General features: G+C 43.3%; 1 protein-coding gene across 2 annotated transcripts in view; it reads left to right on the top strand.

Moving 5' to 3' along the window:
• The window catches only part of LOC135513010 (platelet-derived growth factor receptor alpha-like), a 32,388-nt gene extending 18,893 nt beyond the window's left edge, over positions 1-13,495 (top strand). For both annotated transcript variants that reach the window (XM_064935634.1, XM_064935635.1), the window contains exons 22-28: positions 492-607; positions 1,890-2,012; positions 2,171-2,282; positions 2,429-2,528; positions 2,800-2,905; positions 3,945-4,180; positions 6,033-13,495. In XM_064935634.1, coding sequence (XP_064791706.1) covers positions 492-607; positions 1,890-2,012; positions 2,171-2,282; positions 2,429-2,528; positions 2,800-2,905; positions 3,945-4,180; positions 6,033-6,174 — 935 coding nt within the window. In that variant the 3' untranslated portion in view covers positions 6,175-13,495. The remainder of the gene's footprint in view (positions 1-491; positions 608-1,889; positions 2,013-2,170; positions 2,283-2,428; positions 2,529-2,799; positions 2,906-3,944; positions 4,181-6,032) is intronic.
• The last annotated feature ends 2,421 nt before the right edge of the window (positions 13,496-15,916 follow it).

The raw sequence follows: 15,916 nt of genomic DNA on the forward strand, positions 1-15,916 counted from the left end.
CTCTCTCTCTCTCTTTCTCTCTCTCTCTCTCTCTCTCTCTCTCTCTCTCTTTCTCTCTCTCTCTCTCTCTCTCTCTCCCTCTCTCTCTCTCTCTCTCTCTCTCTCTCTCTCTCTCTTTCTCTTCTCTCTCTCTCTCTCCCTCTCTCTCTCTCTCTCTCTCTCTCTCTCTCTCTCTCTCTCTCTCTCTCTCTCTCTCTCTCTCTCTCTCTCTCTCTCTCTCTCTCTCTCTCTCTCTCTCTCTCTCTCTCTCTCTCTCTCTCTCGGTGCAGGGTTTTAGTCAGCGCTGGTTGGGTTGGTTGAGGGGTCCAGCCTGTAATTATATAGAGAGGGTAATTGTAGCAGTTGTATTTCTCCCTCCCATTAGGAAAAGCCAGGTTACAGCAGCCAGTTCTATATTTACATGCACGTAAACATACAAACACACACTTTATTCACTCACTCATAGACCGACTGAAGCTAAATGTCTGTATATGTGTGTTTTTCTGATCCAGATAATGAGATGGACAGCCTGCTGTCAGAAGACGGCAACGAGGGCCTCAGCACCACAGACCTGCTCAGCTTTACCTACCAGGTGGCCAGAGGCATGGAGTTCCTGTCCTCTAAGAACGTGAGTGGGACCAAGGGCTGGGAATGACTGGAGATCAGTGGGACATGATGTTAGGTCAGTGCAGTGGGCTGGGGATAACAGGCCAATGTCATACAATACAATAGCTATACTGAGACCAAGGTCTCTTTTACAGATGAGCCCTGAATTACAGAAATTACACACATCAAAATATAAATACAAAATGTAAGCAGAAAGAAAAACACAGTCATAAAAAACAAAATGCATTCATCAGTAATAAGGTCCTCAATCAGCTTTGTGAATTGCCCCAGAGGCACCAAAACAGGCTGTACATTTCGTCTTGATGTTCTGGTGCCGTTCGGGCAATTTAAAGTATTGATTGGGGACTTATTTGTGGAGGAATGTAACTTTTTTATTTGTCATTTGTGATGTTTTATTTGTGCTTCCCATGACTGTGTTTTTGTATTTTAATGTATATATGTAGGTTGGGTATAATGTGTATATTTATGTTGTGTATATAAAGGGCGCATGTGTAAAGGAGAGCTAGGTCTCAATATGTATTCCCTATTAAAATAAAGGTAAAAAGAATCAAAACAAACATCCACTATAACAACATTTATTAGATTATTACTCAAATAAGGTGCAAGAAAACTAGAAGCTGATTTACCTAACTCAGGAGAGACCTAGGGAATTTCCAGAATATATCAACAAGAGATTCAGAAGTGAGCCTAGGATGCCATAGCCATCTTTTATTGGCCTGACTTTGCAACGAAGGAAGGAAGTGATGGTCACATGATTCCTTTGGCTTAGCAGAAGCTCGTGTCACTGGCAAGCTTGTTCTGACCTCTCTGTTGGTACACAACAGGGAGTGGGTCGGTTGCCACGTCAACCCTGCCGTCTGTATGTTCCAGTGGTAACCACAGTAATGATGGCAGGCAGGTTGTGGGCTGCTGTTGTGCTTGATGACAGCTGTGAAAGCCAAGAGGTTGGCTAAATCAGGGGTTGTGTGATAAGCGGCCCTGCGAAGGCTGAGCTCCCTGCTCAGGAGACAGGCCAGGTCTTTATATAGAACACCCAGTAGGCTGGAATTACACTGGGTAAAAAGAAGCTATAAGCTCCTCATACAGCCTCCTAGTTATTATCCCTGAATATCCCCTGGCCAGGAGTGGTCAGTCAAGGCTGTCTCTTAGGCTGGCCTGTTGATATAAAGCCACCCTGTAAAACATGAGGAGGAAAGAATGAATAAATGGAAAGGGAGAACATACAAATAGTTTCTTTGAATTGAGATGAAATGAATTCTCTCTGTGTCTGTTTTGCTGTACAGTGTGTGCATCGGGACCTGGCTGCTAGGAACGTCCTGCTCTCTCAGGGGAAGATAGTGAAGATCTGTGACTTTGGCCTGGCCAGAGACATCATGCATGACAACAACTATGTCTCCAAAGGCAGTGTTAGTATTTCTCTATGACCATACTGGCTGTTTGTGTCCCCTAAGCATAGACATGTATCCTGCTTGTTCATGTTAGCACTCCATTATGTTCCACTATTGTAGTGTCCGTTATATGAGTGCTGTGTGTTTGATCCATCTGCTGTGTGTGTTGACCATAGACCTTCCTGCCAGTGAAGTGGATGGCTCCTGAGAGTATCTTTGACAACATGTACACCACCCTCAGTGATGTCTGGTCCTACGGCATCCTCCTCTGGGAGATTTTCTCTCTAGGTGAAGCTGACCCCAAATCTGTGACAAAGACACATCTTGAGAAGCATGTTAAGGAGACATCTGACTCCAGATCCAAGTGTAGATACAGTGTTGGCAGTGTTACTGCTGTTTGCTGGTGTACTGATGGCAGTGTGTTTGTGTTGAAGGTGGCACCCCATACCCAGGGATGGTAGTGGACTCCAGCTTCTACAACAAGATCAAGAGTGGCTACAGGATGGCCAAACCTGAGCACGCCCCCGCTGATGTGTATGTACATATATTTTTTATATAATTCTACATTGTGTTGTGTACATTATGTTGAAACACTTTTTATGCCAAAACAATTTTTAATACACTGGATCAGATAACATTGTCCCATATGTCATGCAAATACTATGGAACGCTACTACTGTTGTGAATGCACAGTACTAAACTGTGATATACAATACAATTATATGACTGTTATACCATGGCATTTCACTCCCTGTATTGTCTGTCCCGTTCTCTCTGTTTAACTAGGGTGTTTTCCTTCCTCCAGGTATGAGATGATGATAAAGTGTTGGAACAGTGAGCCTGAGAAGAGGCCTTCCTTCCTCAGCCTGAGTGAGAGTGTGGCTTCACTGCTGCCCTCCGGCTACAAGAGGGTGAGCGTCTCTTCAGTATGAGCTCTGACCTTACAATCTCTCCCAGGGTTCCTCACCCCTGCTTTCTAATGTCCCTCTCTCTTTAATTCCTGACCCTGACCTCCAACGTTTGGACCTACTCCTCCCTCTTAATGTTTCTTGTCCTTTCTAATCAGTTTCATCCCCCTTTTACCTTACCTTACCTGACCTATTCTATTTTTACACAGAAAGGGAGTAAGTGCTTCAACCATACTCTTTCTCCATACCTTTCTCACACTTTTCCTAGCCAGTGCGCTCCCCCTAGCCTTGGGGCTTGTTTTAGTTCTACAGTACTAACAAAGTGAAGTTCATCTAAAACCAGGCTCACAAACTCCAACCACTTTCCCCAACGCTGCCAGTGTAGTGTGTTTCTGTGTGCTCTGCCAGTTGAGGCTGTTTATGTGGGCGCTGAGTACTGTGCATTTCCGTATTAAAGCCCAGCTCTGGCGATGATTAGAGTGCTAATGCTCCAGCTGGCGTTCAGTGACCAGCCCCAACCACAGTAATGACGCAGTCAGCAGCAGCAGCCCCAGGTCTCCCCTCCACCTCCACTTCACTGGCTAGGCTAACTATAATGAGCCTATTAAATAGCACGACACACATGGCACATCAAACCTCCTCCTCCCCCACTATTCTGCTTTGCTGGTCCACGAGAGTGGAGGAGTTAGCTCCTGTTTTAGTACCTCAGGCTGGGGTTGGGTTGGCTGGGCTAGGGTGGGGTGGGACGGGAGATCACCACCAGGCTGACCGAGTGAGAACACACACCACTGACAGCTGGTTTAACTGGTTCAACTGATACATCTGTTTTAGGGTTGATTTATGAGTTGAAGTGATGTATGTTTTGTGATTATGAAGGGGATGCTACTGTATGGGAGGTACCAGGTTTATTTACATGCACATCACTCTGTTCTTTTTAAATGTTAGACATATAGCTAAGTTTTCTGCATGGTACTGTAGACATGATTCAATGCTCCTCGATACTGTAGGTTAATGTTCTTTGGGATTTTGCTCTGTTGTGCAGTGCTTCGAGAGGGCAAGCCATGAGTTCCTGAAGAGCGACCATCCAGCAGTGACCAGGGTCCAGGTGGAGAGTGATGACACCTACATTGGGATCACCTATAAGAGTCAGGACAAGTTGAAGGACAGGGAGAGTGGCTTCGACGAGCAGCGCCTCAGCTCTGACAGCGGTTACATTATCCCCCTCCCCGACCTGGACCCTCTGTCTGATGATGAGTATGTCAAGAGGAACCGCCACAGGTAGGCTACCACCTTAATCTCAGATATGTGTATCTTCAATCTCAGATTCTTATATGTGGTATTGGTTGATAACACTGTTTTACAACCTAACATGTGCTAGTTCTGTTTATCAAATGCAAACATCCGGCAAACAAGATATAGTGCCTTGCGAAAGTATTCGGCCCCCTTGAACTTTGCAACCTTTTGCCACATTTCAGGCTTCAAACATAAAGATATAAAACTGTATTTTTTTTGTGAAGAATCAACAACAACTGGGACACAATCATGAAGTGGAACAACATTTAACAAACTTTTTTAACAAATCAAAAACTGAAAAATTGGGCGTGCAAAATTATTCAGTCCCTTTACTTTCAGTGCAGCAAACTCTCTCCAGAAGTTCAGTGAGGATCTCTGAATGATCCAATGTTGACCTAAATGACTAATGATGATAAATACAATCCACCTGTGTGTAATCAAGTCTCCGTATAAATGCACCTGCACTGTGATAGTCTCAGAAGTCCGTTAAAAGCGCAGAGAGCATCATGAAGAACAAGGAACACACCCGGCAGGTCCGAGATACTGTTGTGAAGAAGTTTAAAGCCGGATTTGGATACAAAAAGATTTCCCAAGCTTTAAACATCCCAAGGAGCACTGTGCAAGCGATAATATTGAAATGGAAGGAGTATCAGACCACTGCAAATCTACCAAGACCTGGCCGTCCCTCTAAACTTTCAGCTCATACAAGGAGAAGACTGATCAGAGATGCAGCCAAGAGGCCCATGATCACTCTGGATGAACTGCAGCTGAGGTGGGAGACTCTGTCCATAGGACAACAATCAGTCGTATATTGCACAAATCTGGCCTTTATGGAAGTGGCAAGAAGAAAGCCATTTCTTAAAGATATCCATAAAAAGTGTTGTTTAAAGTTTGCCACAAGCCACCTGGGAGACACACCAAACATGTGGAAGAAGGTGCTCTGGTCAGATGAAACCAAAATTGAACTTTTTGGCAACAATGCAAAACGTTATGTTTGGCGTAAAAGCAACACAGCTCATAACCCTGAACACACCATCCCCACTGTCCAACATGGTGGTGGCAGCATCATGGTTTGGGCCTGCTTTTCTTCAGCAGGGACAGGGAAGATGGTTAAAATTGATGGGAAGATGGATGGAGCCAAATACAGGACCATTCTGGAAGAAAACCTGATGGAGTCTGCAAAAGACCTGAGACTGGGACGGAGATTTGTCTTCCAACAAGACAATGATCCAAAACATAAAGCAAAATCTACAATGGAATGGTTCAAAAATAAACATATTCAGGTGTTAGAATGGCCAAGTCAAAGTCCAGACCTGAATCCAATCGAGAATCTGTGGAAAGAACTGAAAACTGCTGTTCACAAATGCTCTCCATCCAACCTCACTGAGCTCGAGCTGTTTTGCAAGGAGGAATGGGAAAAAATTTCAGTCTCTCGATGTGCAAAACTGATAGAGACATACCCCAAGCGACTTACAGCTGTAATCGCAGCAAAAGGTTGCGCTACAAAGTATTAACTTAAGGGGGCTGAATAATTTTGCACGCCCAATTTTTCAGTTTTTGATTTGTTAAAAAAGTTTGAAATATCCAATAAATGTCGTTCCACTTCATGATTGTGTCCCACTTGTTGTTGATTCTTCACAAAATAATACAGTTTTATATCTTTATGTTTGAAGCCTGAAAAGTGGCAAAAGGTCGCAAAGTTCTAGGGGGCCGAATACTTTCGCAAGGCACTGTAGATATCCTTTATATTTATTTAATGGTCGCCTCCTGTTTACTATACCCTATCACTCACTTAACTGTTTAGTAACACTGACCTGTTCCTCTCTGTCCTGTGAAGCTCTCAGACATCTGAAGAGAGTGCCATAGAGACAGGCTCCAGCTTCACGCTGGCCAAGAGAGAAGGAGAGACCCTGGAGGACATCAGCCTGTTGGATGAGATGTGTTTGGACTCAGAGCTGGTGGAAGACAGTTTTCTGTGAAAGGCCTGGAGAAGCCAAAAGTCTGCTAAAGAGAGGGAGAGAGGGGGGAGAAAAACACCTGAACACAGACTCTCAGACCACCCAAAGACCCCTCCTCGCAACCCCCTATCTCGAACCCTCCTCATCCTCCGCCCATACACCTCCATTCCTCTCAGGAGGACAGAGCAAAACCACTTCATGGCTTGGACGAGTCTGTGGCCAGATCATGGTACGCCTGCCGTTTTCCTCACCAGACTGACAGCACCCCTTGTGGGGCTGGAGGGACGAGCAGCATGGATGGATGCTACACTAATGACTCATCACTACCATGTGGTTACAGAGTCTCTATGGAACGGTAGTGTTGGATGGGAATAAGAGCACATGAGGAGAAACATGGAGGAAGATTTTTATATAAACGTATAAAACCTTATTGTAATGGGCATTCCGAACAGCATCATAAGCAAGGATGGATGGAGGGATCAGAATGCATCAGGCGTGAAAGTCAAAGACCCAGAATGACGGGCAGTTTATCTCAGCCATGCAGAACCACTACAGACAGACCCACTATTTAAACCACATCACACCAGTGCCAGCAAACAGACCAGTATGAGGCCAGCTACACAACAGACAGCTGTACTTCACAACTCACCTACCTGCAGAATATGTACTACAGTATATCTGATGCTGGCACAATCAGTAGCAATACACTGATTAAAAAACATGTTTTTGTACTTGCCCATATGGCATATGTTGTCAATAGCAGTACAATTTTTTTTTTGCCTGGTTGAATAACCAGGCAAGTCAGCTATATATGTATATATAACTGACTTGCCTGGTCAGTTAAAATAACAAATTCTTACAATGATGGCCTAACCCGGCCAAACCCGGACGATGCTGGGCCAATTGTGTGCTGCCCTATGGGACTCCCAATCACAGCCGAATGTGATTCAGCCTGGATTCAAACCAGGGACTGTAGGGACACCTCTTGCACTGAGATGCAGTGCCTTAGACTGCTGCTCCACTTGGGAGCCTAAGTGTGTGTGCGTGTGTATATATATATACACACACATACATACACTGGGGGGGAAAAAACATTTCAAGGATTTCACTGAATTACAGTTCATATAAGAAAATCTGTCAATTTCAATGAGTTGATTAGGCTTTAATCTATGGATTTCATATGGGTGGGCCTTGGAGGGCATAGGAGCCAGGCCCAATCAATCCCAATCAATCAGAACGTCCCCCCCCCCCCCCCCTGTAGAAGCCAGATGTGGAGGTCCTGAGCTGGTGTGGCTACACATGTTCTGCGGTTGTGAGGCCGGTTGAACGTACTGCCAAATTCTCAAAAAAACATTGGAGGCAGTTTATGGTAGAGAAATTAACATTCAATTCTCTGGCAACAGTGCTGATGGACATTCCTGCAGTCAGAATGCCAATTGCACGCTCCCTTAAAACTTGAGACATCTGTGGCATTGTGTTGTGACAAAACTGCGCATTTTAAAGTGGTCTTTTATTGGCCCCAGCACAAGGTGCACCTGTGTAATGGTCATGCTGTTTAATCAGCTACTTGATATGCCACACCTTTCAGGTGGATGGATTATCTTGGCAAAGGAGAAATGCTCACTAACAGTGGCGTAAACAAATTTGTACACAAACATTTGAAAAAAGAGCCTTTTTGTGCGTATGGAACATTTCTGGGATTTTTTATTTCCGCTCATGAAACATGGGACCAACACTTTACATGTTGCATTTATATATTTGTACACACTATATATACAAAAATATGTGGACAGCCCTTCAAATTCGTGGATTCGGCTATTTCGGCCACACCAGTTGCTGACAGGTATCAAATCTAGTACACAGCCATGTAATCTCCATAGACAAACATTGGCAGTAGAGTGGCCTTACTGAAGAGCTCAGTGACTTTCAACGTGGCACCGTTATAGCTGTCCCGGTAATTGTAAGTGCTGCTATTGTGAAGTGGAAACGTGTAGGAGCAACAACGGCTCAGCCGCGAAGTGGTAAGCCACACAAGCTTACAGAATGGGACTGCAGAGTTCTGAAGCGCATAGCGCGTAAAATCGTCTGTCCTCGGTTGCCACATTCACTACTGAGTTCCAAAATGCCTCTGGAAGCAGCGTCAGCACAAGAATTGTTCGTCGGGAGCTTCATGAAATGGGTTTCCATTGCCGAGCAGCCGCACAAGCCTAAGATCACCATGCGCAATGCCAAGTATCGGCTGGAGTGGTGTAAAGCTCGTTGCCATTGGACTCTGGAGCAGTGGAAACGCGTTCTCTGGAATGGTGAATCACGCTTCACCATCTGGCAGTCCAACGGGCGAATCTGGGTTTGGTGGATGCCTGGAGAATGCTACCTACCCCAATGTGTAGTGTCAACTATAACGTTGGATGAGGAATAATGATCTGGGGCTGTTTTTCATGGTTCGGGCTAAGCTCTTAGTTCCAGTGAAGGGAACTCTTAACGCTACAGCATACAATGACAAGGTTTGGGGAAGGCCCTTTTCTGTTTCAGCATGACGACACCCCATGCACAAAGCGAGGTCCATACAGAAATGGTTTGTTGAGATCGGTGTGGAAAAACTTGAGTGGCCTGCACAGAGCCCTGACCTCAATCCCCTCGAACAGCTTTCGGATGAATTGAAACACAGACTGAAAGCCAAGCCTAATCGCCCAAAATCAGTGCCCGACCTCACTAATACTCGTGGCTGGATGGAAGCAAGTCCCCGCAGCAATGCTCCAACATCTAGTGGAAAGCCTTCCCAGATGAGTAGAGGCTGTTATAGCAGGAAAGGGGGACCAACTCCATATTAATGCCCATTATTTTGTAATGAGATATTCACATACTTTTGTAGTGAATAGTGTAGTGTGTGTATTTATATAAATAAAATTGTATTTGTCACGTGCCCGAATACAACAGGTAGACCTTACAGACCTTACAGTGAAATGCTTACTTACAAGCCCTAAACCAACAATGCAGTTAAAAAATAAAAGTAACAAATAATTAAAGTGCAGCAGTAAAATAACAATAGCGAGGCCATATATAGGGGGTACAGAGTCAATGTGTGGGGGCACCGGTTAGTCGATGTAATTGAGGTAATATGTAAACTCAGCAAAAAAAGAAACGTCCTCTCACTGTCAACTGCGTTTATTTTCAGCAAACCTGACGTTTATTTTCAGCAAATGTGTAAAATATTTGTATGAACATAAGATTCAACAACTGAGACATAAACTGAAACTGAACAAGTTCCACAGACATGTGACTAACAGAAATTGAATAATGGGTCCCTGAACAAAGGGAGGGTCAAAATCAAAAGTAACAGTCAGTATCTGGTGTGGCCACCTGCTGCATTAAGTACTGCAGTGCATCTCCTCCTCATGGACTGCACCAGATTTGCCAGTTCTTGCTGTGAGATGTTACCCCACTCTTCCACCAAGGCACCTACAAGTTCCCAGACATTTCAAGGGGGAATGGCCCTAGCCCTCACCCTCCGATCCAACATGTCCCAGACATGCGCAATTGGATTGAGATCCGGGCTCTTTGCTGGCCATGGCAGAACACTGACATTCCTGTCTTGCAGGAAATCACGCTCAGAACGAGCAGTATGGCTGGTGGCATTGTCATGCCGGAGGGTCATGTCAGAATGAGCCTGCAGGAAGGGTACCACATGAGGGAGGAGGATTTCTTCCCTGTAACTCACAGCGTTGAGATGGCCTGCAATGACAACAAGCTCAGTCCGATGATGCTGTGACACACTGCCCCAGACCATGACAGACCCTCCACCTCCAAATCGATCCCGCTCCATAGTACAGGCCTTGGTGTAACGCTCATTCCTTTGACGATAAACGTGAATCCGACCATCACCCCTGGAGAGACAAAACCGAGACTCGTCAGTGAAGAGCACTTTTTGCCAGTCCTCTCTGGTCCAGCGATGGTGGGTTTGTGCCCATAGGCAACGTTGTTGCCAGTAATGTCTGGTGAGGACCTGCCTACCTCTGTCAGTCCAGGCTCTATCAGCCTATTGCGGACATTCTGACCACTGATGGAGGGATTGTGCGTTCCTGGTGTAACTCAGGCAGTTGTTGTTGCCATCATGTACCTGTCTCGCAGGTGTGATGTTCGGATGTACCGATCCTGTGCAGGTGTTGTTACACGTGGTCTACAACTGCGAGGATGATCAGCTGTCTGTCTTGTCTCCCTGTAGCGCTGTCTTAGGCGACTCACAGTACAGACATCGCAATTTATTGCACTGGCCACATCTGCAGTCCTCATGCCTCCTTGCAGCATGCCTAAGGCACGTTCACGCAGATGAGAAGGGACCCTGGGCATCTTTTTTTGGTGTTTTTCAGAGTCAGTAGAAAGGCCTCTTTAGTGTCCTAAGTTTTCATAACTGTGACCTTAATTGCCTACCGTCTGTAAGCTGTTAGTGTCTTAATGACCGTTCCACAGGTGCATGTTCATTAATTGTTTATGGTTTATTGAACAAGCATGGGAAACAGTGTTTAAACCGTTTACATTGGATTTTACGAATTATCTTTGAAAGGCAGGGTCCTGAAAAAGGGATGTTTCTTTTTTTGCTGAGTTTACATGTAGGTAGAATTATTAAAGTGACTATGCATAGATAATAACAGAGTAGCAGCAGCGTAAAAGAGGGGTGGCAATGCAAATAGTCTGGGTAGCCATTTGAGTAGATGTTCAGGAGTCTTATGGCTTCGGGGTAGAAGCTGTTTAGAAGCGTCTTGGACCTAGACTTGGCGCTCCGGTACCTCCTGCCGTGTGGTAGCAGAAGACAGTCTATGACTTGGGAGCGAGGAAGTCTTTGAAAATTTTCAGGGCCTTCCTCTGACACCTGGTATAGAGGTCCTGGATGGCAGGAAGCTTGGTCCCAGTGATGTACTGGGCCGTACACACTAGCGCTCAACCTGCTCCACTACAGCCCCGACGATTAGAATGGGGGAGTGCTCGGTTCTCGTTTTCCTTTAGTCCACAATCATCTCCTTTGTCTTGCTCATATTGAGGAAGAGGTTGTTGTCCTAGCACCACTGCCAGGTCTTTGACCTTCTTGCTATAGGCTGTCTCATTAATATTGGTGATCAGGCCTACCACTGTTGTGTCATCGGCAAACTTATTGATAGTGTTGAAGTCGTGTTGTGTGTGTGTGTGTGTGTGTGTGTGTGTGTGTGCGTGTGTGTGTGTGTGTGTGTGTGTGTGTGTGTGTGTGTGCATGCGTGAATAATGGGTTGAGGAAGGTGATGATATACAGTGCCTTGCGAAAGTATTCGGCCCCCTTGAACTTTGCGACCTTTTGCCACATTTCAGGCTTCAAACATAAAGATATAAAACTGTATTTTTTTGTGAAGAATCAACAGCAAGTGGGACACAATCATGAAGTGGAACGACATTTATTGGATATTTCAAACTTTTTTAACAAATCAAAAACTGAAACATTGGGCGTGCAAAATTATTCAGCCCCCTTAAGTTAATACTTTGTAGCGCCACCTTTTGCTCCGATTACAGCTGTAAGTCGCTTGGGGTATGTCTCTATCAGTTTTGCACATCGAGAGACTGAAATTTTTTCCCATTCCTCCTTGCAAAACAGCTCGAGTTCAGTGAGGTTGGATGGAGAGCATTTGTGAACAGCAGTTTTCTGTTCTTTCCACAGATTCTCGATTGGATTCAGGTTCTTCACAAAAAAATACAGTTTTATATCTTTATGTTTGAAGCCTGAAATGTGGCAAAAGGTCGCAAAGTTCAAGGGGGCCGAATACTTTTGCAAGGCACTGTAGGTTTTAATTGAAGAATACAGCTATCTTCACCTGGCTTGTAACTTTACCACTCTCCAAAAGACAACATTTGTACACCAATATGTAAACCATTGTCTCTCTTTCACATACAGAGGTATGTTTAGGAAAGGCCCCAGTTGGATTGTAATGTAAATAGTGGTAGAGTGTTTTTATATTTGAGAGAAGAACTGGAGGTAACATGCCAGTATTATATGCAACTTATGTGCAGCTCCATTTGAACATGTGAAACCCATCTTTCAACAACCATTAGGATATTACAAAAATAATAATAATAATAATATCTGTTACATCTTGGAATCTGTCATTTATGTACATTTTGAAATGGGAATATGTTTTATTCAAATTGTAAAATGAACTCAAGCTAAGTATGAGTGACATTGAACCTGGGCGAAAATACATTTGTGTTAGTACAGCATGCAAGAACATTTATTTTTCAAGCTTTGAGATTATGCCATTGTAATAATAATAATGCATTTATGTTAATAATAAACACAGAGCATTATTTGCTGCAGATAATGGAAGAGAACCAGAGAGAAAAACCACATAGTCATCTGATTTGGTTGTTTGACAGCTCCTGTGCTTCTCAAAGCCAAGAAGCTGGAAGAAGTACATCATCTTCCAAATCAGAGAGGACATTATGTATGTGTTGTTGTGATTTAGCTAATGTTATATCTACAGCCATGTTGCCATCCTGGAAAGAGACAACAGTAGGGTGTTCTATCCATGTAAAATACACTAGTTGAGATATATAACGTGATATCATACATCATTATGTGTATGTTTAATGTTTAATCTTGCAGTATCTTCTACTAACGGTCCTCACTGCCTCTCTGTCTGTCTTTATGGTTGACTGTGCAACCTGGACTCAGGGGTAAACGTAACATAGTAAATGCTATTACAAAACACTTGATTAGTATGATATGTTATGTTTCGTATACGGTATGTGGTAATTTGTGGATGTCCATTATCCAATTCATATGACATGTTAAGAAGTACAATTCGTATTCGTACGATACGTTACGAATATGCAGTTTGTACGTATTACGAATTCCAATTTGTTGTGGCTAATGTTAGCAAGGTGGCTAACATTAGCTAGACAAGGGGTTAGTAGTTAGGTTAAAGGGTTAAGGTTAGCTAACATGCTATTCATTTGCAACGCCCGACCATCCACCCAGACCAACCACCCTACTTTCATACGTAACCTTCTGTCATATGTAACCATACCAAACTTAACATATCATACTAATTTGGGTATCCCGGATTTACATCTACTATGTTACGTCTACTCTATGAGACCAGGCAGGACTTAGACTTTCTCTGCCATCACTTAAAACTGTTGCACTTTTTTCTATTGTCCTTGTATTTGATGTGAGAGGAAGGGCTTATTTTGGCTCTTGAAGTATAATCCATGCTACAGTAAATATAGTTAGTTAGCCCTAATACTCAGAAGTTATCCTCATGTTTCAATATGCATTATGTACAGTCAGATGATTTATATTTCAATAAATGATTTAATAGTGTCTCTTGTCTGGAAATCTGTTTTCCTTTCTTTCCTTTAGTATCTGTTTGTCACACACACACAGTTAATCAAAGTCAATTCCTTCTTTGGTCGTCTTTCCTTCCAGTTCTCTGCTGCCCATGACTGGAACGAATTGCAAAAATCTCTGAAGCTTGGAGACTCACATCTCCCTCACTAGCTTTAAGTTCATCTTCTGCCTATCTACCATTCCAGTGTTTAATTGCTATATTGTAATTACTTCGCCACCATGGCCTATTTATTTCCTTTTAACTTACCTCATTTGCACTCACTGTATATAGACTTTTTGTTTTCTTTTGTTCTACTGTATTATTGACTGTATGTTTTGTTTATTCCATGTGTAACTCTGTGTTGTTGTATGTGTCGAATTGCTACGCTTTATCTTGGCCAGGTTGCAGTTGCAAATGAGAACTTGTTCTCAGCTAGCTTACCTGGTTAAATAAAGGTGAAATAAATGTAAAAAATAAATAAATTCCATGGTAAAAATGGTGGTTAAACTAAACATTTTAATAGAGTGATTGGTATTATAGTTTGGTAGGTGAGAGAAGGGGTCAGAGGTTAGTTTCCCTGGAAGACATCACTTCTGTTTTTCGAAGGCTTTGACCAGGGTTAGTGCTATCCCGGATTCTTGGGATGTCCCTACTCGCAGTATATAGCAACAAGTTCAGTTGTGCATCAATAATTCAGCATAGCAAGTGTGTATGTAGGTCTGGTTATTAAATGGGTAAATAGTTTAACACATTCTCCATTTCATGAATTTATTCACAGGCAAATAGGTATATGCTCTAAACCCCTCTGGTGACAAACAAATATTGTTGCCCTGTCTACAACCGTCCACATGCCTGGGAATATCCATTCAACTAAGTAAAAACATTTTGAAAATGTAAAAAAAACAATGCATTATTAGCTAGCTAGCGCAGGCTAACTCAAATGAGCTGCAAAGGTAATTTTTTAAAATGTTTTACCTTTATTTTACTAGGCAAGTCAGTTAAGAACAAATTCTTATTTTCAATGACGGCCGAGGAACATTGGGTTAACTGCCTGTTCAGGACGACAGATTTTGTACCTTGTCGGCTCGGGGATTTGAACTTGCAACCTTTCGGTTACTAGTCCAATGCTCTAACCACTAAGCTACCCTTCCCATACACCTTAGGCAAATACATTTGAACTCAGTTTTTCACAATTCCTGACATTTAATCCAATTAAAATTCCCTGTTTTAGGTCAGTTAGGATCACCACTTCATTTTAAGAATGTGAAATGTCAGAAAAATAGTAAAGAAAATGATTTATTTCAGCTTTTATTTCTTGCATCACATTCCCAGTGGGTCAGAAGTTTACGTACACTCAATTAGTATTTGGTATCATTGCCTTTAAATTGTATCATTGCCTTTAAAACGTTACAGTTAGCCTTCCACAAGCTTCCCACAGTAAGTTGGGTGAATTTTGGCTAATCCCTCATGACAGAGCGGGTGTAACTGAGTCAGGTGGGTAGGCCTCCTTGCTCGCACGCGCTTTTTCAGTTCAGCCCACAAATGTTTTATGGGATTGAGGTCAGGGCTTTGCGATGGATACTCCCATACCTTGACTTGGTTGTCCTTTAAGCCATTTTGCCACAACTTTGGAAGTGTGCTTGGGGTCATTGTCAGTTTGGAATACCCGTTTGCGACCAAGCTTTAACTTCCTGACTGATGCCTTGAGATGTTGTTTCAATATATCCACATTGTTTTTCTACTTCATGATGCCAGTCCCTCCTGCAGCGAAGCACCCCCACAACATGATGTTGCCACCCCCTTGCTTCATGGTTGGGATGGTGTTCTTCGGCTTGCAAGCCTCACCCTATTTCCTCCAAAGATAAATATGGTCAATATGGCCAAACAGTTCTGTTTTTGTTTAATCAGACCAGAGGACATTTCTCCAAAAAGGTTGATCTTTGTCGTAATGTGCAGTTGCAAACCGTAGTCTGGCTTTTTTTATGATGGTTTTGGAGCAGTGTCTTCTTCCTTGCTGAGCAGCCTTTCAGGTCATGTCGATATGGGACTCGTTTTATTGTGGATATAGACACTTTTCTACCTGTTTCCTCCAGCATCTTCACAAGGTCCTTTGCTGTTGATCTGGGATTGATTTACACTTTTCTCACAAAAGTACGTTAATCCTTTCTGAGCGGTATGACGGCTGCGTGGTGTTTATACGTGCGTACTATTGTTAGTACATATGAACGTGGTACCTTCAGGCGTTTGGAAATTGCTCCCAAGAATGAACCAGACTTGTGGAGGTCTTCAATTTTTTTTCTGAGGTCTTGACTGATTTCTTTTGATTTTCCCATGATGTCAAGCAAAGAGGTACTGAGTTTGAAGGTTGGCATGAAACACATCCACAGGTACACCTCCAATTGACTCAAATGGTG

The sequence above is a fragment of the Oncorhynchus masou genome, chromosome 24, assembly GCF_036934945.1.
Source record: "Oncorhynchus masou masou isolate Uvic2021 chromosome 24, UVic_Omas_1.1, whole genome shotgun sequence".
Lineage (NCBI taxonomy): Eukaryota > Metazoa > Chordata > Actinopteri > Salmoniformes > Salmonidae > Oncorhynchus > Oncorhynchus masou.